This window comes from Oncorhynchus tshawytscha, linkage group LG07, assembly GCF_018296145.1.
Source record: "Oncorhynchus tshawytscha isolate Ot180627B linkage group LG07, Otsh_v2.0, whole genome shotgun sequence".
NCBI lineage: Eukaryota > Metazoa > Chordata > Actinopteri > Salmoniformes > Salmonidae > Oncorhynchus > Oncorhynchus tshawytscha.
The window spans coordinates 48,116,017-48,138,905 of NC_056435.1; the positions used below are offsets into that span (position 1 = coordinate 48,116,017).

The window sequence follows — 22,889 nt, forward strand, 5'->3', positions numbered from 1 at the left end:
ACCTTCCAACAGGACAACAAACCTAAGCACACAGCCAAGACAACGCAAGAGTGGCTTCAGGACAGATCTCTGAATGTCCTTGAGTGGCCCAGACTTAAACGTGATCGAACATCTCGGGAGAGACCTGAAAATAGCTGTGCAGCGACGCTCCCCATCCAACCTGACAGAGCTTGAGAAGATCTGCAGAGAAGAATGGGAGAAACTCCTCAAATACAGGTGTGCCAAGCTTGTGGTGTCCTACCCAAGAAGACTCCAGGCTGTAATCACTGCCAAAGGTGCTTCAACAAAGTAGTAAAAGGTCTGAATACTTATGTAAATGTGATTTTTCAGTTTTTTAAATTTTTAATAAGTTTGCAAACATTTCTGAAAACCTGTTTTTGCTTTGTCATTATGGGATATTGCGTGCAGATTGATGATGGCAAAAAAAAAAGATTTAATCCATTTTAGAATTAGGCTGTAACGTAACAAAATGTGGAAAAGGTCTAGGGGTCTGAATAGTTTCCGAAAGCACTGTATGCATGTATCTGGTGCATGTACTTCTTGTGCACTGCCTTAGCTGATGAGCGAACAAGTATTGATTTCCACCCACATTTTGAAGTCGATTTAATAATACTTTCCTGTGGATATTTTGTCTGAAATTTTGACCCGACTAAAAACAAACCCCTTGGACAATTGGCAGATGTAACTATCTTCATCTTAACTATAATGTAACTATCTTCACTTATGCTTACTTACTTCCACCTTATATGCACACATTCAGACAGGTCAAGGAACATTATGTCAGGCCTAAAACCCCTAGACATAGTGAGAACTAGCCCAAGACATGTACTCTTAAGGATCCTACCATTACTAGTTCAGGTCCAAGGACCTTATATGTTATTTTCAGAGGTAGACTGGCTCTGGCAGCCAAAACAGACCCGTTACACACTGGTGTTTGGAGCATGCTAGATACCTAATTGGTACAAGTGGTCCCTCTGTCTCTGTCTGTCTTCCACAAACACACGTTGTAACATGGAGATATGGCCATCTGGGAACACTTAACCATAACCCTAACCTTTTGTTTTTTTGAAAATAAATCATCGCTGATATCTCACTGGTTAAATTGATACACACTTTTTTATAGGGTTAGGGTTAGTTATCCCACACGCCCATAATACATATTATGTCCACGTTACATTGCTTGTTTACGGAAGACAGACGGAAAACATAGGCGGCCACCTGTGCTAATTAGCTATCTAACTAGCATCGGCATTTTAGTTCACATGGAGCCAAATGTGGGCGAATGTAACCTCTGAAAACCCTACATTTGGAGAAGAAAAGGGAGAAGAAGGTTTTTCAAGAGCGACCTAAATCCTAACCTTAAAGGGGCGTTCTGCAGTTGAAACAATACCAAAACGTTTACCCCACCTCTGTTTTGGTAAAAAAGCTGTCGGATGGACCTGGAGAAATGTAACCACTCTTAAATTTGTAGACAGAGCTATTAATGCACGGACAAAATTATAGTTTTATACATTTACAATGTTTACAAAAATTGGCATAAAACATGAGGCATTAATAAGTAATATTCCTCTACTCTAATCAATGAGTATGTAATGAATTTACAAGTCCAAAAATGGATTTAGCATCTGCGGATTGCCCTTTTAATCATTAAGAGGGGGAGGGGGACTAAACGGACTTTAGATCAGCACCCAGCAGCAATCCTACTCCAATCGAGTCAGCAGCTTGCTGTGTCATGCTCATTACGACCGCTAGATGGTGTCAGTGTACCATCTGTAAAGTTATGGTCATAGATGTAAAACGTTCTATAGCTATGGTTATGGTGTCATACTCTGCTGTATGGTTCTTTACATTACTGTAAGAATACACAAAACCCTGATGGGAAATGATATTCTCTGTTAAAGAGCTCAATTTGATCATTGAAATATCTAGAGACTTTTGCAAGATGGATACCAAGAGTTATTTTCTGTTGAGGTTGAAACATAAAAAAAAAAAAGGGATTTATTTCACCTTTATTATACCAGGTAGACCAGTTGAGAACAAGTTCTCATTTACAACTGTGACTTGGCCAAGATAAAACAAAGCAGTGCAACAAAAACAACAACACAGAGTTACACATAAACAAACATACAGTAAACAACACAAAATAAAATAAAAATAGAAAAATCTATGTACAGTGTGTGGAAATGTAGAAGGGTAGGGAGGTAGGCAATACATAGGCCACAGAGGCTAAAATAATTACAATTTAGCATTAATACTGGAGTGATAGATGTGCAAGTAGAGATACTGGGGTGCAAAAGAGCAAGAGGGTAAGTAATAATATGGGGATGAGGTAGTTGGGTGTGCTATTTACAGATTGGCTGTGTACAGGTACAGGGATCAAGAGGGAGATGTAAGACTCCAGCTTCAGAGACTTTTGCATTTCGTGACCATGACATTGCTGGGCCATATTTAGTGTAGTTGTTTATCTGTCTGTCTGTCTGTCTGTCTGTCTGTCTGTCTGTCTGTCTGTCTGTCTGTCTCTCTGAGTCCCTCTGTTGTTATGTCAACTGCTTGTTTCTCTTTTACTGTGCAAAGAGCAGATAAGGGGGGATTCATAAAATATGAATAGCTACTGCAGGGAATATTTACCATAGAGTGGAACCGACTATATTGGTTCATAATTGATGCACGATTGACTTTTCGTAGTTTAGTCATTCACAGTATTGTTTTTCTTACTTGATAAACTTCAGTTCTAGAATTACATCATTCATATGTTATGTAGTCTGTGACGCACTTGCTATCTCTTCTGCTGTAATCATCCACTAGGTGGCGCATGAAGACCTGTTTTCGTGCCGTGTGTTCTAGACAGTGCAGTGTTCTACACTGTACATTCTGTTCCCAAAGCTTGGCGCTATTTATACCTTTCAAATCTGCTCTCTCTAGCTGAAAAACATTTGGGAGGTTTAGGCTTCCTTTCTTGACAAACTGCAGTATTTTAGGGTAAAATCAGGTAAAGAAGCCATCAATCTGGTGCCAGAGTGAATATGTCTGGCTGGTAATTCAATGCAAACATTTTCAAAAATAAAACTGCCATAAAGTACTTTAATTCATATCTGTCTGATGTGAAAGCACTACACTATTTGTAAGGGACGGGATCAATGACTTACATAAACCCTGGAATGCGAAAGCTATGTATTGGCCAATAAGAGGTTTGAAGCCACTGTTGTGTTGGCCACATTGGCACTCCCCAGAAGAAGCAGTCCTCCACGGGAATTTATCACATTTCAATTCAAACAAAATCATATATATATTTAAGTATTTTTGTAGTTGTAGTGAAGACAGTAACATTAGTACTATCTAAATAATTAAAGCATTAAAATGCTTTTATATATATATTTTTTAAATGTTTAGGTCACATAATATCAATTAAAACTATGCATTAAGGTATATGTAATATAATCATACATTAAAATTGTCAAACACAAATGTAGACATTAATAAATTCCTTTTTTATAGCTTCCAAAATATGTTTTACAATGGTGGGTGAGTACCAAGATCGAGGCGAGTATATACACAGTACTGTTCAAAAGTTTAGACACACCTACTCATTCAAGGGTCTATCTTTATTTTGACTACTTTCTACATTGTAGAATGACATCAAAACTATGAAATAACACATATGGAATCCTGTAGTAACCAAAAAAGTGTTTACCAAATCAAAATATATTTTATATTTGATATTCTTCAAAGTAGCCACCCTTTGCCTTGATGACAGCTTTGCACACTCTTGGTATTCTCTCAACCAGCTTCATGAGACATGAGAACAAGACACCTGGAATGCGTTACAATTAGGTGTGTCTTGTTAATTTGTGGAATTTCTTTCCTTCTTAATGTGTTTGAGCCAATCAGTTGTGTCGTGACAAGGTAGGGGTGGTATATGGAAGATAGCCCTATTTGGTCAAATACAAAGTCCATATTATGGCAAGAACAGCTCAAATAAGCAAAGAGAAATGACAGTCCATCATTACTTTAAGACATGAAGGTCAGTCAATCCAGAACATTTTAAGGACTTTGAAAGTTTCTTCAAGTGCAGTCGCAAAACAATCAAGTGCTATGATGAAACTGGCTCTCATGAGGACCGCCACAGGAAAGGAAGACCCAGAGTTACCTCTGCTGCAGAGGACATGTTCATTAGAGTTAACTGCACCTCAGTTTGCAGCCCAAATAAATGCTTCACAGAGTTCAAGTAACAGACACATCAACATCAACTGTTCAGAGGAGAGTGTATCAGGAGTGAGTGTATGAGGCCTTCATGGTCAAATTGCTGCAAAGAAACCACTACTAAAAGCCACCAATAATAAGAAGAGACTTGCTTGGGCCAAGAAACACGAGTAATGGACATTAGACCGGTGTAAATTTTTCCTTTGGTCTGATGAGTCCAAATTTGAGAGTTTTGGTTCCAACTGCCGTGTCTTCGTGAGATGCAGGGTATGTGAATGAATGATCTCTGCATGTATGTTTCCCACCGTGAAGCATGGAGGGGGAGGTGTGATGGTGTTTTGCTGGTGACACTATCTGTGATTTATTTAGAATTCAAGGCACACTTATCCAGCATGGCTACAACAACATTCTCAAGCGATACGCCATCCCATCTGGTTTTCGCTTAGATGGCCTATCTATTGTTTTTCAACAGGACAATAACCTCTAGGCTGTGTAAGTGTTATTTGACCAAGAAGGAGAGCAGTCATGGGTGATCAGATGACCTGGCTTCCACAATCACCTGACCTCTCATTCTCCGTGGCTGGTGTGAGAAAGACATTTAAATGTGTTAACCCTCGCAAGGCTGCCGGTCCAGACGGCATCCCTAGCCGCGTCCTCAGAGCATGCGCAGACCAGCTGGCTGGTGTGTTTACGGACATATTCAATCTCTCCCTATCCCAATCTGCTGTCCCCACATGCTACAAGATGGCCACTGTTGTTCCTGTACCCAAGAAGGCAAAGGTAAATTAAGTAAATTACTATCGCCTCATAGCACTCACTTCATGAAGTGCTTTGAGAGACTAGTCAAGGGTCATATCACCTTCACCTTACCTGTCACCCTAGACCCACTCCAATTTTCTTACCGCCCCAATTGGTCCACAGACGATGCATTCGTCATCACACTGCACACTGCCCTATCCCATCTGGACAAGAGGAATACCTATGTAAGAATGCTGTTCATTGACTATAGCTCAGCATTCAACACCACAGTACCCTCCAAGCTCATATTTATGCTTGAGTCCCTGGTTCTCAACCCTGCCCTGTGCAATTGGGTCCTGGACTTAATGACCAGGTGATGAAGGTAGGAAACGACACCTCTACTTCGCTGATCCTCAACACTGGAGCCCCACAAGGGTGAGTACTCAGCCCCCTCCTGTACTCCCTGTTCACCCATGACTGCGAGGCCATGCACGCCTCCAACTCAATCATCAAATTTGCAGACGACACAACAGTAGTGGGCTTGATTACCAACGACTGGACAGCCTACAGGGAGGAGGTGAGGGCACTCGGAGTGTGGTGTCAGGAAATCAACCTCTCACTCAATGTCAAAACAGCAGAGGGAGCACCCCCCTATCCACATCGAAGGGGCAGCAGTAGAGAAGGTAGAAAGTTTCTTGGGGGTACACATCGCAGACAAACTGAAATGGTTCACCAACACAGACACTGTGGTGAAATTTGGCTTGTCACCTAAAACCTTCACAAACTTTTACAGATGCACAATTGAGAGCATCCTGTCAGGCTGTATCACCGCCTGATATGGCAACTGCACCACCCACAACCGCAAGGCTCTCCAGAGGGTGGTGCGGTCTGCACAACGCATCACCGGGGGCAAACTACCTGCTCTCTTGGACACCTACAGCACCCGATGTCACAGGAAGGCCAAAAAGATCATCAAGGACAACAACCACCCGAGCCACTGCCTGTTCACCCCGCTACCATCCAGAAGGCGAGGTCAGTACAGGGGCATCAAAGCTGGGACCCTGGAGACTGAAAACAGCATCTACCTCAAGGCCATTAGACTGTTAAACAGCCATCACTAACACAGAAAAGCTGCTGCCTACATACAGACTTGAAATCATTGGCCACTTTAATAAATGGATCACTAGTCACTTTAATAATGCCACTTTAAGTGTCCATGGTTCTTTTAATACGTAAATGTACACATGAACAACTGAATACAAAAACAAGAAACGTGAAAACCCAAAACAGTCCTATCTGGTGCAAAACACAGAGACAGGAACAATCACCCACAAACACACAGTGAAACCCAGGCTACCTAAGTATGATTCTCAATCAGAGACAACTAATGACACCTGCCTCTGATTGAGAACCATACTAGGCCGAAACATAGAAATACCCAAATCATAGAAAAACAAACATAGACTGCCCACCCCAACTCACGCCCTGACCATACTAAATAATGACAAAACAAAGGAAATAAAGGTCAGAATGTGACAAGGAGTGGATTGCTGCCACCATCTGTTCTCGGTGTGATGAGAGGTGTTGGGTTTGCGCCAGACATAGCGTTTTCCTTGATGGACGAAAAAGCTCAATTTTAGTATCATCTGACCAGAGTACCTTCTTTCATATGTTTGGGGAGTCTCCAAAATGTGTTTTAGCGAAGACCAAACGTGTTTGCTTATTCTTTTCTTTAAGTAATGGCTTTTATTCTGGCCACTCTTCCGTAAAGCCCAGCTCTGTGGAGTGTACGGCTTAAAGTGGTCCTATGGACAGATATTCCAATCTCCGCTGTGGAGCTTTGCAGCTCCTTCAGAGTTATCTTTGGTCTCTTTGTTGCCTCTGATTAATGCCCTCCTTGCCTGGTCCATGAGTTTTGGTGGGTGGCCCTCTCTTGGCAGGTTTGTTGTGGTCCCCAAGTCTTTCTATTTTTATTAATGGATTTAATGGTGCTCTGTGGGATGTTCAAAGTTTTTGATATTTTTTTATAACCCAACCCTGATCTGTACTTATGCACAACTTTGTCCCTGACTTGTTTGGCGAGCTTATTGGTCTTCATGGTGCCACTTGCTTGGTGGTGCCCCTTGCTTAGTGGTGTTGCAGACTCTGGGGTCTTTCAGAACAGGTGTATATATATACTGAGATCATGTGACAAATCATGTGACACTTAGATTGCCCACAGGTGGACTTTATTTAACAAATTGTGTGACTTCTGAAGGTAATTGGTTTCACCAAATCTTATTTAGGGGCTTCATAGCAAAGAGGTTGAATACATATGCACGCAACACTTTTCCGTTTACAAGTCATTTTTTTTATTTCACATATTTTGTGTATGTCCATTACATGAAATCCAAATAAAAATCTATTTCAATTACAGGTTGTAATGCAACAAAATAGGAAACATGCCAATGGGGATGAATACTTTTGCAAGGCACTGTATCTTGTGGGTCCTCAAATGTTAGATGAGGTCTGAATGCTCACTGTATCTTTCACTGATCATCATCTTTTTAATATCAGGACACACACACACATGCATTGCACATGCACACACACACACACAGATTCTCTCGCTCTTCACTAATCATAATCACTGTTCTCTTTTGTTAATCTCCAGAAAAGCACAGGTGTCAGTTACACTGTGGACACGTCTCGTTGTTTTAACCTTTCTCTGTATGTGTCTGGCTCTGCGGCAAGTAGCGCTGGGCTGGGTCAGATGACTTCATCTACTCCGAGTCATGTTCAGAAACACTTGACACATTTACCCACATTATATTCTATCAAATATATTTTGACACGGTTAGCATCCTAAGCATTCTGTCTCTGCATGGTTCATTGTTATATCTGCTCTGTGAGGATGAGTGTGTTTATCTGTAGGTTGTGTGCTTATATAGGACATGTTTGGTAGAGTTAATGGTAATAGCGGCTTTTATGTAAGTCGGTGACACAAAAAAAGTCAGAGTTAAGAAGAGTCGTACAGATAAAGTACAGTATATAATGTCATTTAATATTGGTTCTCTATGGAAGAAGTTTAAACATGAAACATTTACAAAATATACACGAGGTGATGCATGGATCAATTAACAATAGTTATATTTCAATAATATAGGTTCAAATCAAACACTTTTTTACATGGTTTGTGCACATGGTTCCATCGGTTGCTCTCTTGTTGCGGTAAGAATGAGGGGTGGGGTTTGTAATGCTCCAGGGAAGACCAATGGACACATACAGTAGATGCACACCTTGCATCACCCAAACAATCGGGCGCCTCTTGAACATGGCACTGTTGCTTTGTCTTCAATGTTGCTAACATCATACAGCAATCAACTCAAACAAATGGAGTAGGAACCAGTCACAAATATTATATCTAATATGTACAACAATAGAATACCTTAAAACAAATATGGTGTAAAATGTCCAAATAGTATCTCCCTGATTACAGCATACAAATACAATCCATCCTACTCTCAATTCTTACAAATGGAAATAATACATTTTCTCATCAAATCCCAAATATTTGATGTCCAAAAAGATTGATGACGTGATTTTGAAAATAGCTTAGGTCATTATAACAGTGTATAACACAGTCAGTTAGGGATCTAATAGTGTGTTTTATACATTGCTATTGCTCTATTATATGGGTTGATTTCAGATGTGTGTTGATGTATGGAAAGTGCTTTGTTATTCATTGAACAGCCTGTGTAGGGTGAATGTGTAGGAAGAAAATATATAGTTTGTGTGTATTTCCCTTTCTCATGTGAAGAGGTTGTCCTTCCTTCTTGCTGGTTTGCCCCTGTCTGTCTGTTGCAGACAGAAGGACATAGTGAAGCGTGGAATCAGAGAGGAGGAATGGAACAGAATTTTGGTCTTCAATCACTGTCACCGGGAGTTATGGGTAATGGAGGATTTTTAGACCCTCGTCCCTCAACTTTGGGAGCTGAGTTGGTCTAAGATGGTGCTTTGCCATTTAACTCACAGCACACCGACTTGTTCAGCAGACTATAAGTCTATGAGTCTTTTAGAGGTTTTTACCAGCTCTGAGTATTGTTCATGAGGTCATAGTTCAAGAGTCTCTACCCTCCTCTTTTCCTCCATCTTCCTTTGAGATGCCTCTCAGTCCACTCATTCACCTTGTCCAACCCTGCTTCTGTCCCAGTCCCAGCTCCAGCACACACAGCTCATTGAAGAGAGCCTGATGGTGACTGGCTGGTGGCTTATGGCTGGAGTGAAGGGATCATGAGGGTGTTTCCCAAGAGGACTGCCCCTTTCGGGGGTCCGGTAGTCAGTGGGTGTCCCTGTGGGCTGTGGTTTCTCCAGGCCCTTAGAGGTCGATGCTGAAGGCCAGCAGTTTGTCAGAGTGCAGGTTGTTGAGGGTGCGCAGGTCGGGCAGGCGCAGCAACAGCTTGGGGAAGAGGGTGCTGTCGTCAGGGCGACGGCGGGTGATGAGTGAGCGCAGGGCTTTGATCAGACTCTCCTGAAGCTGCTCCACTGCAACAACGTCAGCCATACCTGAACGGTCTGCGAGACGAGAGGAGAGAGGGTTAGATGCATCGTGAAAAAGCAAAACAAAACATATGTGATTTTTAAAGAGATTTTAAAGTGTGTCTCTTATGAGTCTCTTACCAGCAGACACTAGCACCACAGCCATGAAGAGGGCCATCTCATCAGGCTCTAGACCTAGAGCTCCCAGCTTCTCACTAAACTCAAACATGGCGTCCAGCAGAGTGCCCATGCCCAGCGCCCGCAGGGACATCAGGGGGTATGTTTGGCCGTTCAGGAAGGTCACCGTCTTCTCCTTGGGGTCGAACAGCGAGCAGAATCTGACCATCAGCACCTGGAAGGTGCCCGCCTTAAGCAGCATGACCTGGTCATGCTGGCTGAGACTCTGGAACCCTGGGATGCTCTTGGCAAACTCCACCACCTCCTTGACGGCTGGGGTGAAGCACTGGGAGAAGGCCTCCCATATCTGCTGGCTGGAACGGTCACGGGGGGCCACGGGACATGCGTTCAGGGGACACGCCTGAGAGAGAGGGAGAGGGTTAGAATGGCTCTATGACACTCCTACAGTCATGTGTGTATTGTATATATAATAATACTAAGGAAATCTTTTTACTAAGGAAGTATTTTAATGAGACTCACCAGAACTTTGGCACCTCCACTCAACTTCCAGGGGCAGGTAGTCTGGTTTTGAGACTTGCCAGCTGGAAAGCTGTTTTGATTGGCTTGGAAGGTCTGAGCTGGCTGGCTTCCATTGGACAATGGGCATTGACTCTGATTGGATGATGGTTGGTAGGTATACTGGGCGTTGTCAACATTGTTGTTGCGTGGGCAGCGCGAGGGGGTCTGGTAGCTTTGTGTGGGGTGTGACTGGTACCCCTGAGAGGGGTTGGAATGGGAGTGGGTTTGGTGTGCCGGGTGAGAGTAGCCAGACTCATGTGCTGGATTGTTACGGACATTGTTGTTGTTGATGTTGACGGCCATCTTGATTACTGGCTTCACATCCTCTTGGGCAAAGATGTTGTGGTAGGCAGAGGAAATGGAATCTCCAGATTCTGGACTGGTCGGGGCCTCAGAGGAAGAAGGTGAGGAGTCAATCTCCATGGATGCTGATTCATTGAGGCTGTTCATGTAGCTCTGCATCTCGTCCAATAGCCTCTGCTTCTCACGCTTGGGGATACGCCCAAAACGCACAGCTGAGGAGAAGGAGGACAAGGGGAAAATAAGTTAGCTAACGAATTGATCACTTTCCCGATGGCAGTTACTAGAGCTAGTATAGCAGTGGCCTGATACTTATCTATCTAATTCAATCTTTTACTCCCTGACACTGATTGTGAGTGCAATCACTGTATGGCATGATTACTGACTAATCCTACAGGGTACAGAGAGCTGGGGGAGATTTCTCTCCTCTCTATATAACCAGTCTGTTTCAATCAACCATCAAATGACATGGTATACCACCCCCTTTCCTCTCCTCATTTGACTCCTTCATCCCCCTCTTTATCTCTCCAAACTTCCCATCCCCCTCTCTATAGCACACCTCCTCTGCCAAAGCTATTTATAGTCTGCTACTGTATGCTACACCCCTTCCCCCAATCTCTTTCCCTCCTGCTCCCTCTATCCTGATCACTCTCTTCCTCTTTCTACCTCGCCCCTCGCTCCTCTCTATGTTTCTCTTAAGCACTCGTTCCTTTCTCTATGAAAATAGGTTACTGGGTCAGCTGGAGTAAACATCGTCATTGACCGAGTGACAGAGGAGGGAGGAGAGGAGATGTCAACGTAGAGGAGAGTGAGAAGGTAAAGGACTGAGAGGGTGAAGGAGTAAGAGGATGATTGAATGAGAGTTAGGGAGTAAGGGAATGAGAATGAGACTGAAGGGTAAAAAGCTGGAAAGGGAAAATGGGTTAGATGAGTGACATCAAAAATGTAGTTTTAAATTAATGCCTTGTATTCATACATTAAATATTCAAATATCAAAGGTATTAAAAAAAAGCAACACCTATGCTGTGATAATAGAGCCTTTTCAGTAATTGGCGCAATGGTGGGTAATTTTCCTCCTCACTAGCGTTTTCCTTTTATAGGTCACCTCAAAATGTTTGCTCCAGAAAAGTAGATGATTTATTATCACCTAGTTTAGAGAGATCTCAGGAGTATACGGTGGCCTGTAGGGAAATGATGCCATACAGCGGAGGGATGGAGCTGAGCATCTAACTGTACCAACTGTACTATCATCTAACAATATTTGAATAGTTTACCAGTATTAGAACATGGACTATTACATTTATTTTACCTTTATTTAACTAGGCAAGTCAGTTAAGAACAAATTCTTAATTTCAATGACAGCCTAGGAACAGTGGGTTAACTGCTTTGTTCAGGGGCAGAATGGCAGATTTTGACCTTGTCAGCTCGGGGATTCGATGTTGCAACCTTTCAGTTACTAGTCCAATGCTCTAACCACTAGGCTACAAGCCTGAATGTTATAGACTTTAGATGTGCAAACACACAATCTGACACAGATGGTATAATGAATTGACAAAAATAAACTGAATTTGCAACTATTTTTCCCATGACTGATGACTACTGGGACTCCTCATCTGCTTCTGTCATCGATCAGAGATGGAGAAGGAGTGGAAGAAAGAACAGAAGGAGAGATGAAGGAGAGAGAGAATGGATGGGGCATCGAGAAGGTGTGACTGAAGAAGGAGAATGATGCCAGATATAGATGGAATGTTCTCTTACCATCTCTGGACATGCCCACGGAGAGACACTTCTTGAAACGGCAGTGCTGGCACCGGTTGCGGTTCATGCGCATGATCAGGCAGCTTTCATTCTTCACACACATCTTGTAGTGGATGTTCTGCTGGATGCTGCGCCGGAAGAAACCCTTGCAGCCTTCACAGGCGTGAACGCCGTAATGGAAGCCAGACGCGATGTCCCCACACACCTTACACAGGAGCACCATGCCTCCTGTCTCTGGGAGGTACACAAAGAGAGGAATGGTTGGTTAGACATTATAATAGACAAATATAATAAGAAAAAATAAAAACAGAAAGCCAGTAGAAGTGGTACTTACTGGTGAAGGTGCCAGTGAATCCGCAGGGCCTCTTGGCCAACATAGGGTGGGCGTAGGTATTGCCAGAGGATGTAGTGGTTGTAGAGGCATTGGATTCAGGGAACTGGAAGACTAGTTTGGGTGAAGGTCCTCCCCTGTTCTCCCCTCTTTCTCTCTTCAGAGGGCCGATCTCGGGGAAGGAGACAGGCTCAGGAGATGAGGATTGGGAATGGGAGGACCGGGGGGACTGGGTCTGGTACCCGCTGGAGGGGCTGCCAGGGCTGGGGCTGGCACTACCAGATGAGCCAGCATACAGTATCACACCACCTGGAGGGCAAAGAGGACGAGAAGAGAGAGAGGCAGTTAGTGTCACTGCTGTCACTGTGACACAAGGAAGCAGACAGAAGGCTATGCTGCCAGCAAACTATCTGTGCAAAGATGCATAAGATCAATATCCATATCTGTGTTGAAATAGTTCCACACGCACACAGACACAATATAGGTAGGTCAACTAACAGATAAGTGTTGAGCAATAGGCTATTTTGATTAGGTGCCTGTCTTTACTTGGATGGATTACCAAACATGAACACACCTCCTGCCTGTGTAGTCGACATTTAAACCAGTCTCAAAGAAGCCGATAAAAGGTCAAATAAGGTCAGAATGTGTCTGGAGAATGAGGTCAAATCTGGGGACCGACTTGATATTTGTCAATAGTCTTTTTCCAAAATGTGCATATAAGACTTCAAAACAAGCATTATCATTCTAGCTTTGTCTAATTCAGTGTTAGATGATGTGGGACCTTGAATTTATACAAAAACAAAATAATAAAACAATTCCCACAATGGCCAGGTTTTGATACAAATATGTCTTGGCTATATAAGTTACTCAAAGTTTTCACTCAAATTCTTCAATGTTCGAAAGCAAGTTGGAGATGTAAACTCGGAAATGTCTCATTACTGCCTCCCTCTCCCTCCCTCCCTCCCTCCCTCACTGTAAAGATCGTGCTCTGTGTACGAGAAGAGCGACAGCCTCTCACGTGTACGCTGAGCCAGCCAGCCTGGAGCCAGCTGCCTGCTCGCTCTAAAAGCAAGCCTTGCTTTTCCCCCTGGCGGCGCGCCCGGAGCTTGCTCAAACCGCCAGCCACCTGACCGCCGACTCACATGGACTCCTGACACAGTTCCTGTTAGGGCTCACAAGGCGCTTTCCGCAGTCCCGTGTAGACAACAGCCGCAGTACAATAACAGGCAGCTGGGAGCTCACGTTTGAAAGAGAGAGGGCTTTAGTACTGTGCGTACAGAGGGAAGGCAGGGCAGTCTACCGTGTGTATACTGCCATGTATTCCACTGAGCCTCCGGAAACCCAGAGGGGGCGACATACAAAGCTGTTTTCTTGGTGTTTTACTCAGTCAAGGGAAGTTATATGTATCACAAACCCGTGCCCACATAGATTGAATGATTTTTTTCAGTGACAGAACAAGCAAATTAAAGCATTCTTACACATAGGCTATGTCCAACTGCAAGCCCATGGGTGTTACATCAGTTCCTTTGAACCTTGTTATGTGAGTTACAATTCATGCAGTTACAGTTGAAGTTGGAAGTTTACATACACTTAGGATGAAGTCATTAAAACTCGTTTTTCAACCATTCCACAAATCTCTTGTTAACAAACTATAGTTTTGGCAAGTCGGTTTGGACATCTACTGTGTGCATGACACAAGTCATTTTTCCAACAATTGTTTACTTACAGATTATTTCCCTTATAATTCACTGCATCACAATTCCAGTGGGTCAGAAGTTTACATACACTAAGTTAACTGTGCCTTTAAACAGCTCGGAAAATTCCAGAAGATTATGTCATGGCTTTAGAAGCTTCTGATAGGCTAATTGAAATAATTTGAGTCAATTGGAGGTGTACCTGTGGATGTATTTCAAGACATACCTTCAAACTCAGTGTCTCTTTGCTTGACATCATGGGAAAATCCATATAAACCAGCCATGATCTCAGAAAAAAAATTCTAGACCTCCACAAGTCTGGTTCATCCTTGGGAGCAATTTCCAAACGCACGAAGGTACCACGTTCATCTGTACAAACAATAGTACGCAAGTATAAACACCATGGGACCACGCAGCCGTCATACCGCTCAGGAAGGAGACGCGTTCTGTCACCTAGAGATGAACGTATTTTGGTGCGAAAAGTTCAAATCAATCCCAGAACAGCAAATGACTTTGTGAAGATGCTGGAGGAAACAGGTTCAAAAGGATCTATATCCACAGTAAAACGAGTCCTCTATCAACATAAACTGGAGAAAAAAAATGCCAGGCTATGGTTTGCATCTACACATGGGGACAAAGATAATACTTTTTTGAGAAATGTCCTCTGGTCTGATGAAACAAAAATAGAACTGTTTGGCCATAATGACCATCGTTATGTTTGGAGGAAAAAGGGGGAGGCTTGCAAGCCGAAGAACATCCTCCCAACCGTGAAGCACGTGGGTGGCAGCATCATGTTGTGGGGGTGCTTTGCTGTAGGAGGGACTGGTGCACTTCACAAAATAGATGATATCATGAGAAAGGGAAATTATGTGGATATATTGAAGCAACATCTCAAGACATCAGTCAGGAAGTTAAAGCTTGGTTGCAAATGGGTCTTCCAAATGGACAATGACCCAAAGCATACTTCCAAAGTTGTGGCAATATGGCTTAAGGACAACAAAGTCAAGGTATTGGAGTGGCCATCACAAAGCCCTGACCTCAATCCTATAGAAAACTTGTGGGCAGAACTGAAAAAGTGTGTGCGAGCAAGGAGGCCTTCAAACCTGACTCAGTTACACCAGCTCTGTCAGGAGGAATGGGCTAAAATTCACCCAACTTATTGTGGGAAGCTTGTGGAAGGCTACCCGAAACATTTGACCCAAGTTAAACAATTTAAATACTAATTGAGTGTATGTAAACTTCTGATCCACTGGGAATGTGACGAAAGAAATAAAAGCTGAAATAAATCACTCTCTACTATTATTCTGACATTTCACATTCTTAAAATAAATTGGTGATCCTAATAGACCTAAAACAGGGACTTTTTACTCGGATTAAATGTCAGGAATTGTGAAAAACTGGGTTTAAATGTATTTGGCTAAGGTGTATGTAAACTTCTGACTTCAACTGTAGTTATCTGACTGATTACACACCTGATTGAATATCATTTCAATCAGACTTTTATGTTTTCAATACAGGTCAGACAAATTTGCAAATTCAATAGCATATGACTCCAATATCTTGACTGTCAGTTTATTTCATATTTGCATCCTTTACCCCCTTTTTCCCAGGGACCTTGAATTATCTATGAAACATCATGTAGATCTGCCTCCTGCCTTCCCTTCTTTCTCTCTCTGCTGGAGGAGACACGTGCAGCTGGCTGGGAATGTCTGTTTAGCTTAAATTGAGTGTGCCTGATTGTAATTCCTCTGCCAGCACGTGTCAACACGGACTGACGGAGATGAACTCTGCTGGGGCTTCACTGTTTGCATGTGGCTTCCTCTACGCTACCTGACAGTCTGACTTTAAACCCCCATCCCCCCCCCACACACACACACTGCCCTATTGCACTCCTCTTTATCCTCTCACATCCCCACATACATACAGCCCCCATGTGAAGTTTAGGCTCCACACCCACCTAAGTTGTTCCCAGTGATTCTCACATAGTCCTGAGTTGTTAGTTAGGTTTCCAGTGTCAGGTGTCAGCCCTGTGAGGGTAACCTGACCCCTGGCCTTCTCTATGGCAGAGAAAGAGTAATTTACCAGGAACCTGAGTTTGGCCTGGAGCACTACACTATGACACAGGTCATATGTGATATGTGGGGTAGGGCAGTATGACACAGAGCTAGCGTAAACAAATAGACAGTGACTAACCCCTCCTTCCTTCCCCTCTCATGGGAGTCCCATCCACCGTTAGATGGGAATCAGCCAGGTGTCATGTTTGCATACCATATGTATAGCATATCTATCAGGAAACGCCTTTTCTAACTTCCTTACCCTCTCGTGTAATGGGGTGGCACATGGACCACTTGACCATGAGGTAAGAGTCAGGTGGGAAAACACTCAGCTTGGACAGAAATACATATCTTTCAAACCAAATATGAATTTTATTTTATTTACCTCTAACCCTAATTGTATAAAGACCAAATAGCTCATAAACCATATTGTAATTATATCCTTTATAACATGACAATCTAATGACTATGAGTTGAGTTTTTTCAAGGTAAAGCCCACATCCCTTCCCATCCGATAACCAGCTTCTCACCTTCCCCCCTGTCCTAAAGTCACATATATAATGGTACCATAGCCACTGCTGTTGTAGAACCTCCATACTCTGTCACTGAGGTTGAGGTCAGCTTTATCTCCAGTGCTTAGAGGGAAGTCAGCTAAACGGCCAGGTCTTAAATCAGGTGAGGAGACTCGTGTGAGCTAATCTCATAGTGGGCAGGGCTGGAGGGGAGTACCAGACAACGTGAGTCACACCAATGCCCTCCCTCTCTTGGTGACCCCTATCACCCTTACTCACTCCCTCCTTCCCTTGTTCCCTCCAGACACTGTCTCCTTGTGTAATCTATAATCTCATTGGCCTTCATTTGTAAGTGTTTGGTGGTTTACTGAAAGAGTGACTCTATAAATAAATTACACTGAATAAGACTGGTATTCAGAGAGGTGTAAAATTGGTTAAAAACAAAATACATTGAATACAAGTAGAGTAATAATAATATATTTTCCAGTTACGCATATAAACAGAATAGTATTTGCAATTATTGGCAGAAGTAGGGCAATTTAACAATTATCTTGGAGTAGAAGCCTATAGATACTTTGACAAAGTAGGCAAACATATTATAGCTATATTATACAGACAGACTTGAGGACCATTCAAACAGAATGTTCAAGGTTTTGAGTTCGCTAGTTGGGTTTATTTGTCAGTCATTTGTGATATCAATGAGTGGACTATTGATACAATGTAGGCTATCCTCAACACTTGACATTTTGGCTATTGATACGATGTATAAGAAATGTATCACAATATCCGCTATATTGGATATACTGTATAATAAGTAATAATATTCAGTTGTCTTTCCCAAAGAAAATATATCGGCGTAAAGAAATGAACACAAACCTAGTTAATAGGCTGATAAACGTTCGGACACACTGACCAATCTCTTGCAAAGGCATAACAGGAGTCCCCCGGAAAGGCTGTGAGTAAACCTGGAGCGCGCGAGAAAGACTGATAAATTCGGAAGGGCGGGGTGGGAATCACGCGCGGCACGTGGATGCTGAAGTTAATGCACGTGATGTCGCGCTAGGCATGCACCGTGGGCACTCGGGTAAATCAAGAGCATGATGTCCACCATTATCAGACGGTTGCCATGCATGTAATGGCTCAGATACTTATTAGGGAGCGCGGTAATTCCATACCAATGCCACAATCCCGTTACGTGCTGTCTTCGGGGAAATACTGTATCTTTGGCATTGGAGTTATTCCAGCCTCCACTGTGTACGCTAATAACATTACGTTTATGGTAATTGCTTCCTATTATCAGTATCACCTGACTCAAAATGCAATGCTTGTGTATTGAATATTTAATTAATGCTATTAAAATATCTTTCACTTTAGAATAGTGAGTGGTAAATTTAGTCACCTAGTACAGGGATTTCCTTTATTAGGGAACCACCCCCATATTGTGTCCTGCCAGAGATGAATTTACTGCTATGAATGTATATCCTATGGAGGCCAACTTGGTCAACATATCTGTTGATATTAAGGTTGACCACTACCCATTATTGAGTGGGCTTGTGGGCATCATTCCACTGATTCCAGTGATCCATTAGCCAATAGGATATGGTTGGCACCCAAACATATATTTAATTTAACTTAGTGTAATTCATATTTGCATAAATACCTTTTGTATTCAATATCTTGTATTTTTGAATATCTTATTAAATAGTATTGGTAAAATTGTTTTGACTAGCTCTGCTGGCATATGAAATCGATCAGGGAAGATAGTGATAAAACAGTTTTTGTGATCTATTCCCCATCTATTTAATTTGGATCTGGCTTAAATAGCTTGTTTGTGCTTAAAAGTTGGCCTTCAAGTTATGACCAGTTCATTAATAAATTGCTTTGGCTCACATGTCTATGGAATAGGCGTGATAGGTTCTTGACACGTGTTGAGAGAGCAAAAAGTTGCGCAGCAGCGCTGAACAAGAGGGGAGTCGCTAGACAGGGAGCGTGACCAGTTATGTCAATGAGTCACAGACCCGTACACACGCAATCTCAGGTTAAAGAAGGGAACACCTTTCTGGAGTAGTGCTGATGAAAGGATTCGAATGGCTTTGTTTTCCCCTCGTCATCCGGTTTGATTAGATTGCGCCAACTATTCTAAACTCTCCAAGTCAAGGCAACTTTAAGCACAAAGTGCATCTGCGCAACAGATAATCAAAGTTGTTCCAAATGATGTAAAGTAACAATATATCCATAAAATAATATTGTATGATTAGAAACTGACTAGGTACATGAAGGATAGCCCAGGTATAGCACGACAGAGCATGTAAGGTCGGACCGGTGCTGCACATGAGTTGAAGCCCAAAGGCCGTCGGTTGGCGATATTGAGTCGTTGTTTCATTTTATCATCCAAAGGGAATGTATGCAGCCAGCTATACACCCGCCATCCCCCGTGGACCGGTTCGTACACAAAACATTCTCCATTCAGGATGCAAAGGCGTCGATTTCGTCCTTCACTCGATTTAATTGTGAGAAAGTGGAAAATAAAAACATTTTCCTCCACCATGCTAAAGTGGCTAATGCTACTCCCGGTCGTTGCGTTTCGCATTCAGCCAATCAGGTTACAGCAGTCTGCTACGACACCAGGGGTGAAAAAAAACAGACTGCTGCAACCTGATTAGATTAATGCATTGGAGGGTCGTTGAAGTGGATTTGTCCCAGTTGTATGTGGTAAATACTACCTTCCCACTTGGTTATAAATGCAGCAAAAGCTTGATGATTAGTTGACAAGATGACTCCAATATTGTACATAAACCCTGGATAACTAATATTGGCACTCCCCAGTAAGAGCAGTCCTCCATAGGAATGAATGGAATTGTACAGTATTTCAATGAAATGCTTCAAGGACAAAATTACATGTATTTATGATTGGTTAGTAATCTCTAAAAAATATCTACTTATTTTTATTTATTTTATTTAACCTTTATTTAACTAGGCAAGTCAGTTAAAGAACAAATTATTATTTACAATGACGCCTACCCCGGCCAAACCCTAACCTTCAAGGAAAATATGTGTATATTATTTTTTATTTCATGTTTAGCTCACATAATATAATTTAAAAGTATGCATTACAGTGTCTGTAATATAATACATGTGACAAAAACGAATGTTGACAAATAATACATCATACATTTCTATAGGGCGGCAGGGTAGCCTAGTGGTTAGAGCGTTGGACTAGTAACCGGAAGGTTGCAAGTTCAAACCTCCAAGCTGACAAGGTATAAATCTGTCGTTCTGCCCCTGAACAGGCAGTTAACCCACTGTTCCTAGGCCGTCATTGAAAATAAGAATTTGTTCTTAACTGACTTGCCTAGTTAAATAAAGGTAAAATATAGCTTCCCAAATACTTTTTACAACGGTGTGGGTGTGCCAAGATGGAGGCGAAATGGCTTCAACACAGCGCCCCCTATTAGTCATCTAGTGTATATATAAATCATTGCTTGAATCAGGTGTGCTAGCTCTGGAATAGATCAAATACATGGAAGGGCTGGGTGTCCCCGAGGAGAGGTTTGAGAACCTCTACAACTCAATGAAGGCTTGGCAACCTTCAGGTTTATGGATCAAGCTTCATAAATTACATTTCATTCATGTATCAATTTATATGGATATGCAGCGTAGCCGCTGGAAATACATGATGACATGAACAATCAACTCATTCATTCGCAAATAATAACATTTTAAAAAGATAATCACAGGAACTGCCCTGCGTATTACCATTACGCACGCAAGGTATAGCCTATGCACCAAACACAGTGAAGGAAAATGCCAACATAGTACATATTACATTTACTCAGTAGTGTTAATTTACAAGTACAGTATAGGCAAATATATTGATACCTTAGCCTACAACTGACAATAGCATAGATTGGTAATAACGTAATGAAACTCACCAGGGCTGTTTTCCATGTTTTCCGGTGTTTGGTTGATTTATAAACGATATTCAAATTATTTAATGTTGGTTTGTCTCTGCGTCAATGAGGAGTTTCGTTGATATAGGTTATACAGTCATGAACCGCCAAGAAAGCATAGAGTTGGTAGCCAATCCCAATGACAAAAGCAATGAGACTGTGCGCAGGTCCTTCAAACCCGTCAAGTGTGAAAGATATCAAAACTGATTTAAAGTTGAGCAAAACCTAAACAGGTTTCGGTTTGGCGAAATAGTTACAAATCGTCTCCAATGTGCGTAATTGCGAACAGGTTCAGTGCCTTTGTTGCCCGTAGCCTGATTCGCTTGGTGTCCGTAGGTCGTGTGATGTACAGTAGGCTGAACTAAACGTTCTTTGAAAATAAATTCCAAGCATTCAGCTCTAGTGCCAGTGTAGTCACCATCAACATCTCCAAAGACATAAGTGTGGGAGTAGTTTAAGCACACCCACCCATTAATAGGCAATCCACTTCGCCCACACTAACCAGCACGTTTTCAGGTGTCTGAGAAATGTGACCAGTTTTTTTTGGCCCCCGTTTTTTTTTTGTTCCTTTCAATCTCTGTCGTAGGTTTTGTATGGTAGGAATTACACTCTCTCTCTCTCTCTCTCTCTCTCTCTCTTTCTCTCTCTCTTTTTCTCTCTGTATGCCTATGTCACGCTCTATTAGAATATCTCATCCACCTCTTTTACTCCACCTTTCTTTATTCGTTCTCACGTTTTCATTGGTGGAGAGCTAGAGTGGAGGCGAGACAGTTAGACTCACTCGACATTGGAATGCTGGTAAAGCTCCGCTGCATGTGCGCGCGGCATGTGAGCCACCGAACACGATGTCCTACTGACACACATTCTATGCAAATGTCAGAGGCCTTGTGATAAGAAGGGGGAGGGAGGGGGCTAGCACATTGAAGTAGGCGGAGCTCACCGTGACTACCGCTCCCTCCACCCTTCCTCCTCTCCACACGTTCTGCCTTCAGAAGCGATTCTGTTTTTGCCAGAATCTCAGCATCGGAAATTGGCATGATGAGAATGTGGGTCAACATCAGTTATGAAAAAACACATCAAATAGCAACGTTTTCTGTAAAGGCACATCGTAGGCATCCCGGATGTCCAAGTTTTTTGCGCATAAACATGGATCTGAATTTAGGTCATTGAGCTCCGCTGGAGGGACTCATCTCAGTACATGCGCCTCAAGTTTTCTTATCATATAGCGGGTTTTGAATAAATAAATCATCATGAGTCACGCAGATGTATACAACTAGGTTATAAAATAGTATTATACAACTGGTCAAATAGGGGTTGTTTGTGTTATGTTTTCTCTGTGGCAGCTGGTTAGATTTGGTCAATGCTGATAGGCTGCTAGACGTCATCACTTTTAAACCATTGTAGGCCTATAATAGCCTATAGCCAGAGAACGTCCTCACGTGTTATCCGTAATGAAGCAGCGCCACTCCGTGGTGGAGTTCACTGTGCCGCGGCTCACTCCTGCTGGCCAAACGTTATGGTTTGCAGGGGCAGTATGTGAATTATATATGCGTCATATGGCACAAGCTTTAGACCACGTTGCTTCTGATTCAAGAAAAGTTTATAGCCTAGAGTCATTCGTCATTATCATGTTTCAGACATTGCTCATTGTTGGTCATATAACCATACATGAAACTGGGCCCTCTGGGTATTACTGTAGTCTCGAAAACCTGATCCATGGCAACACAGGAACTACTATACTGCCCACATTACTACTTTATCCGCTTTAATAAAATACAAAATAGTACCTAGCAAGATGGAGATTGCCGATGTCATTTTTAATGTATGCATTTCGCAAGTGTCTCGTTTGCATCAACTACCTTAACTAAAACCATCGCAAAGGTTCAAGCTTGACCTCGTATTTTTCCGAATTCCCAGTTGTTTTCCGAGTTGTTTTTCATGACTTCAGTGATCTTCAGTTCGGAAAGTCGGAGCTCTATAAATAGGCCCGAGTTCCCGAGTTGGATGACCGTTAAAATCGAGTTTTCCAGTCGGAGCTCGTTATTTCCTCAGTTTCCGCTTGTTTTTAACGCACTGAAGTCGGAGATTTCAGAGTTCCCAGTTGTTTTGAACGCGGCAATAGTCCCCGGATTTTTTTT

The 22,889-nt window shown here is 42.5% G+C and overlaps 1 protein-coding gene across 1 annotated transcript; it reads right to left on the bottom strand.

Moving 5' to 3' along the window:
• Positions 1–7,960: 7,960 nt before the first annotated feature.
• On the bottom strand, positions 7,961–21,580 carry nr1d4b (nuclear receptor subfamily 1, group D, member 4b). The gene is made up of 6 exons (XM_024427422.2): positions 20,734–21,580; positions 12,545–12,850; positions 12,211–12,444; positions 10,114–10,667; positions 9,598–9,994; positions 7,961–9,492 (listed from the first exon to the last, which is right to left on the bottom strand). Exons 1-6 carry the CDS (start codon positions 20,747–20,749, stop codon positions 9,296–9,298), a joined length of 1,704 nt encoding a protein of 567 aa, XP_024283190.1. The 5' UTR covers positions 20,750–21,580; the 3' UTR covers positions 7,961–9,295.
• Between the last annotated feature and the right edge of the window lie 1,309 nt (positions 21,581–22,889).

What these genes read in the sequence shown, in the direction of transcription:
- nr1d4b (XM_024427422.2), bottom strand. An exon ending in ATTCACTGGCACCTTCACCA is followed by an intron (nt 12,445 to 12,544) that starts GTAAGTACCACT and finishes TGTACCTCCCAG; the next exon opens with AGACAGGAGGCATGGTGCTC. An exon ending in TGTGGTGCTAGTGTCTGCTG is followed by an intron (nt 9,493 to 9,597) that starts GTAAGAGACTCA and finishes CTCGTCTCGCAG; the next exon opens with ACCGTTCAGGTATGGCTGAC.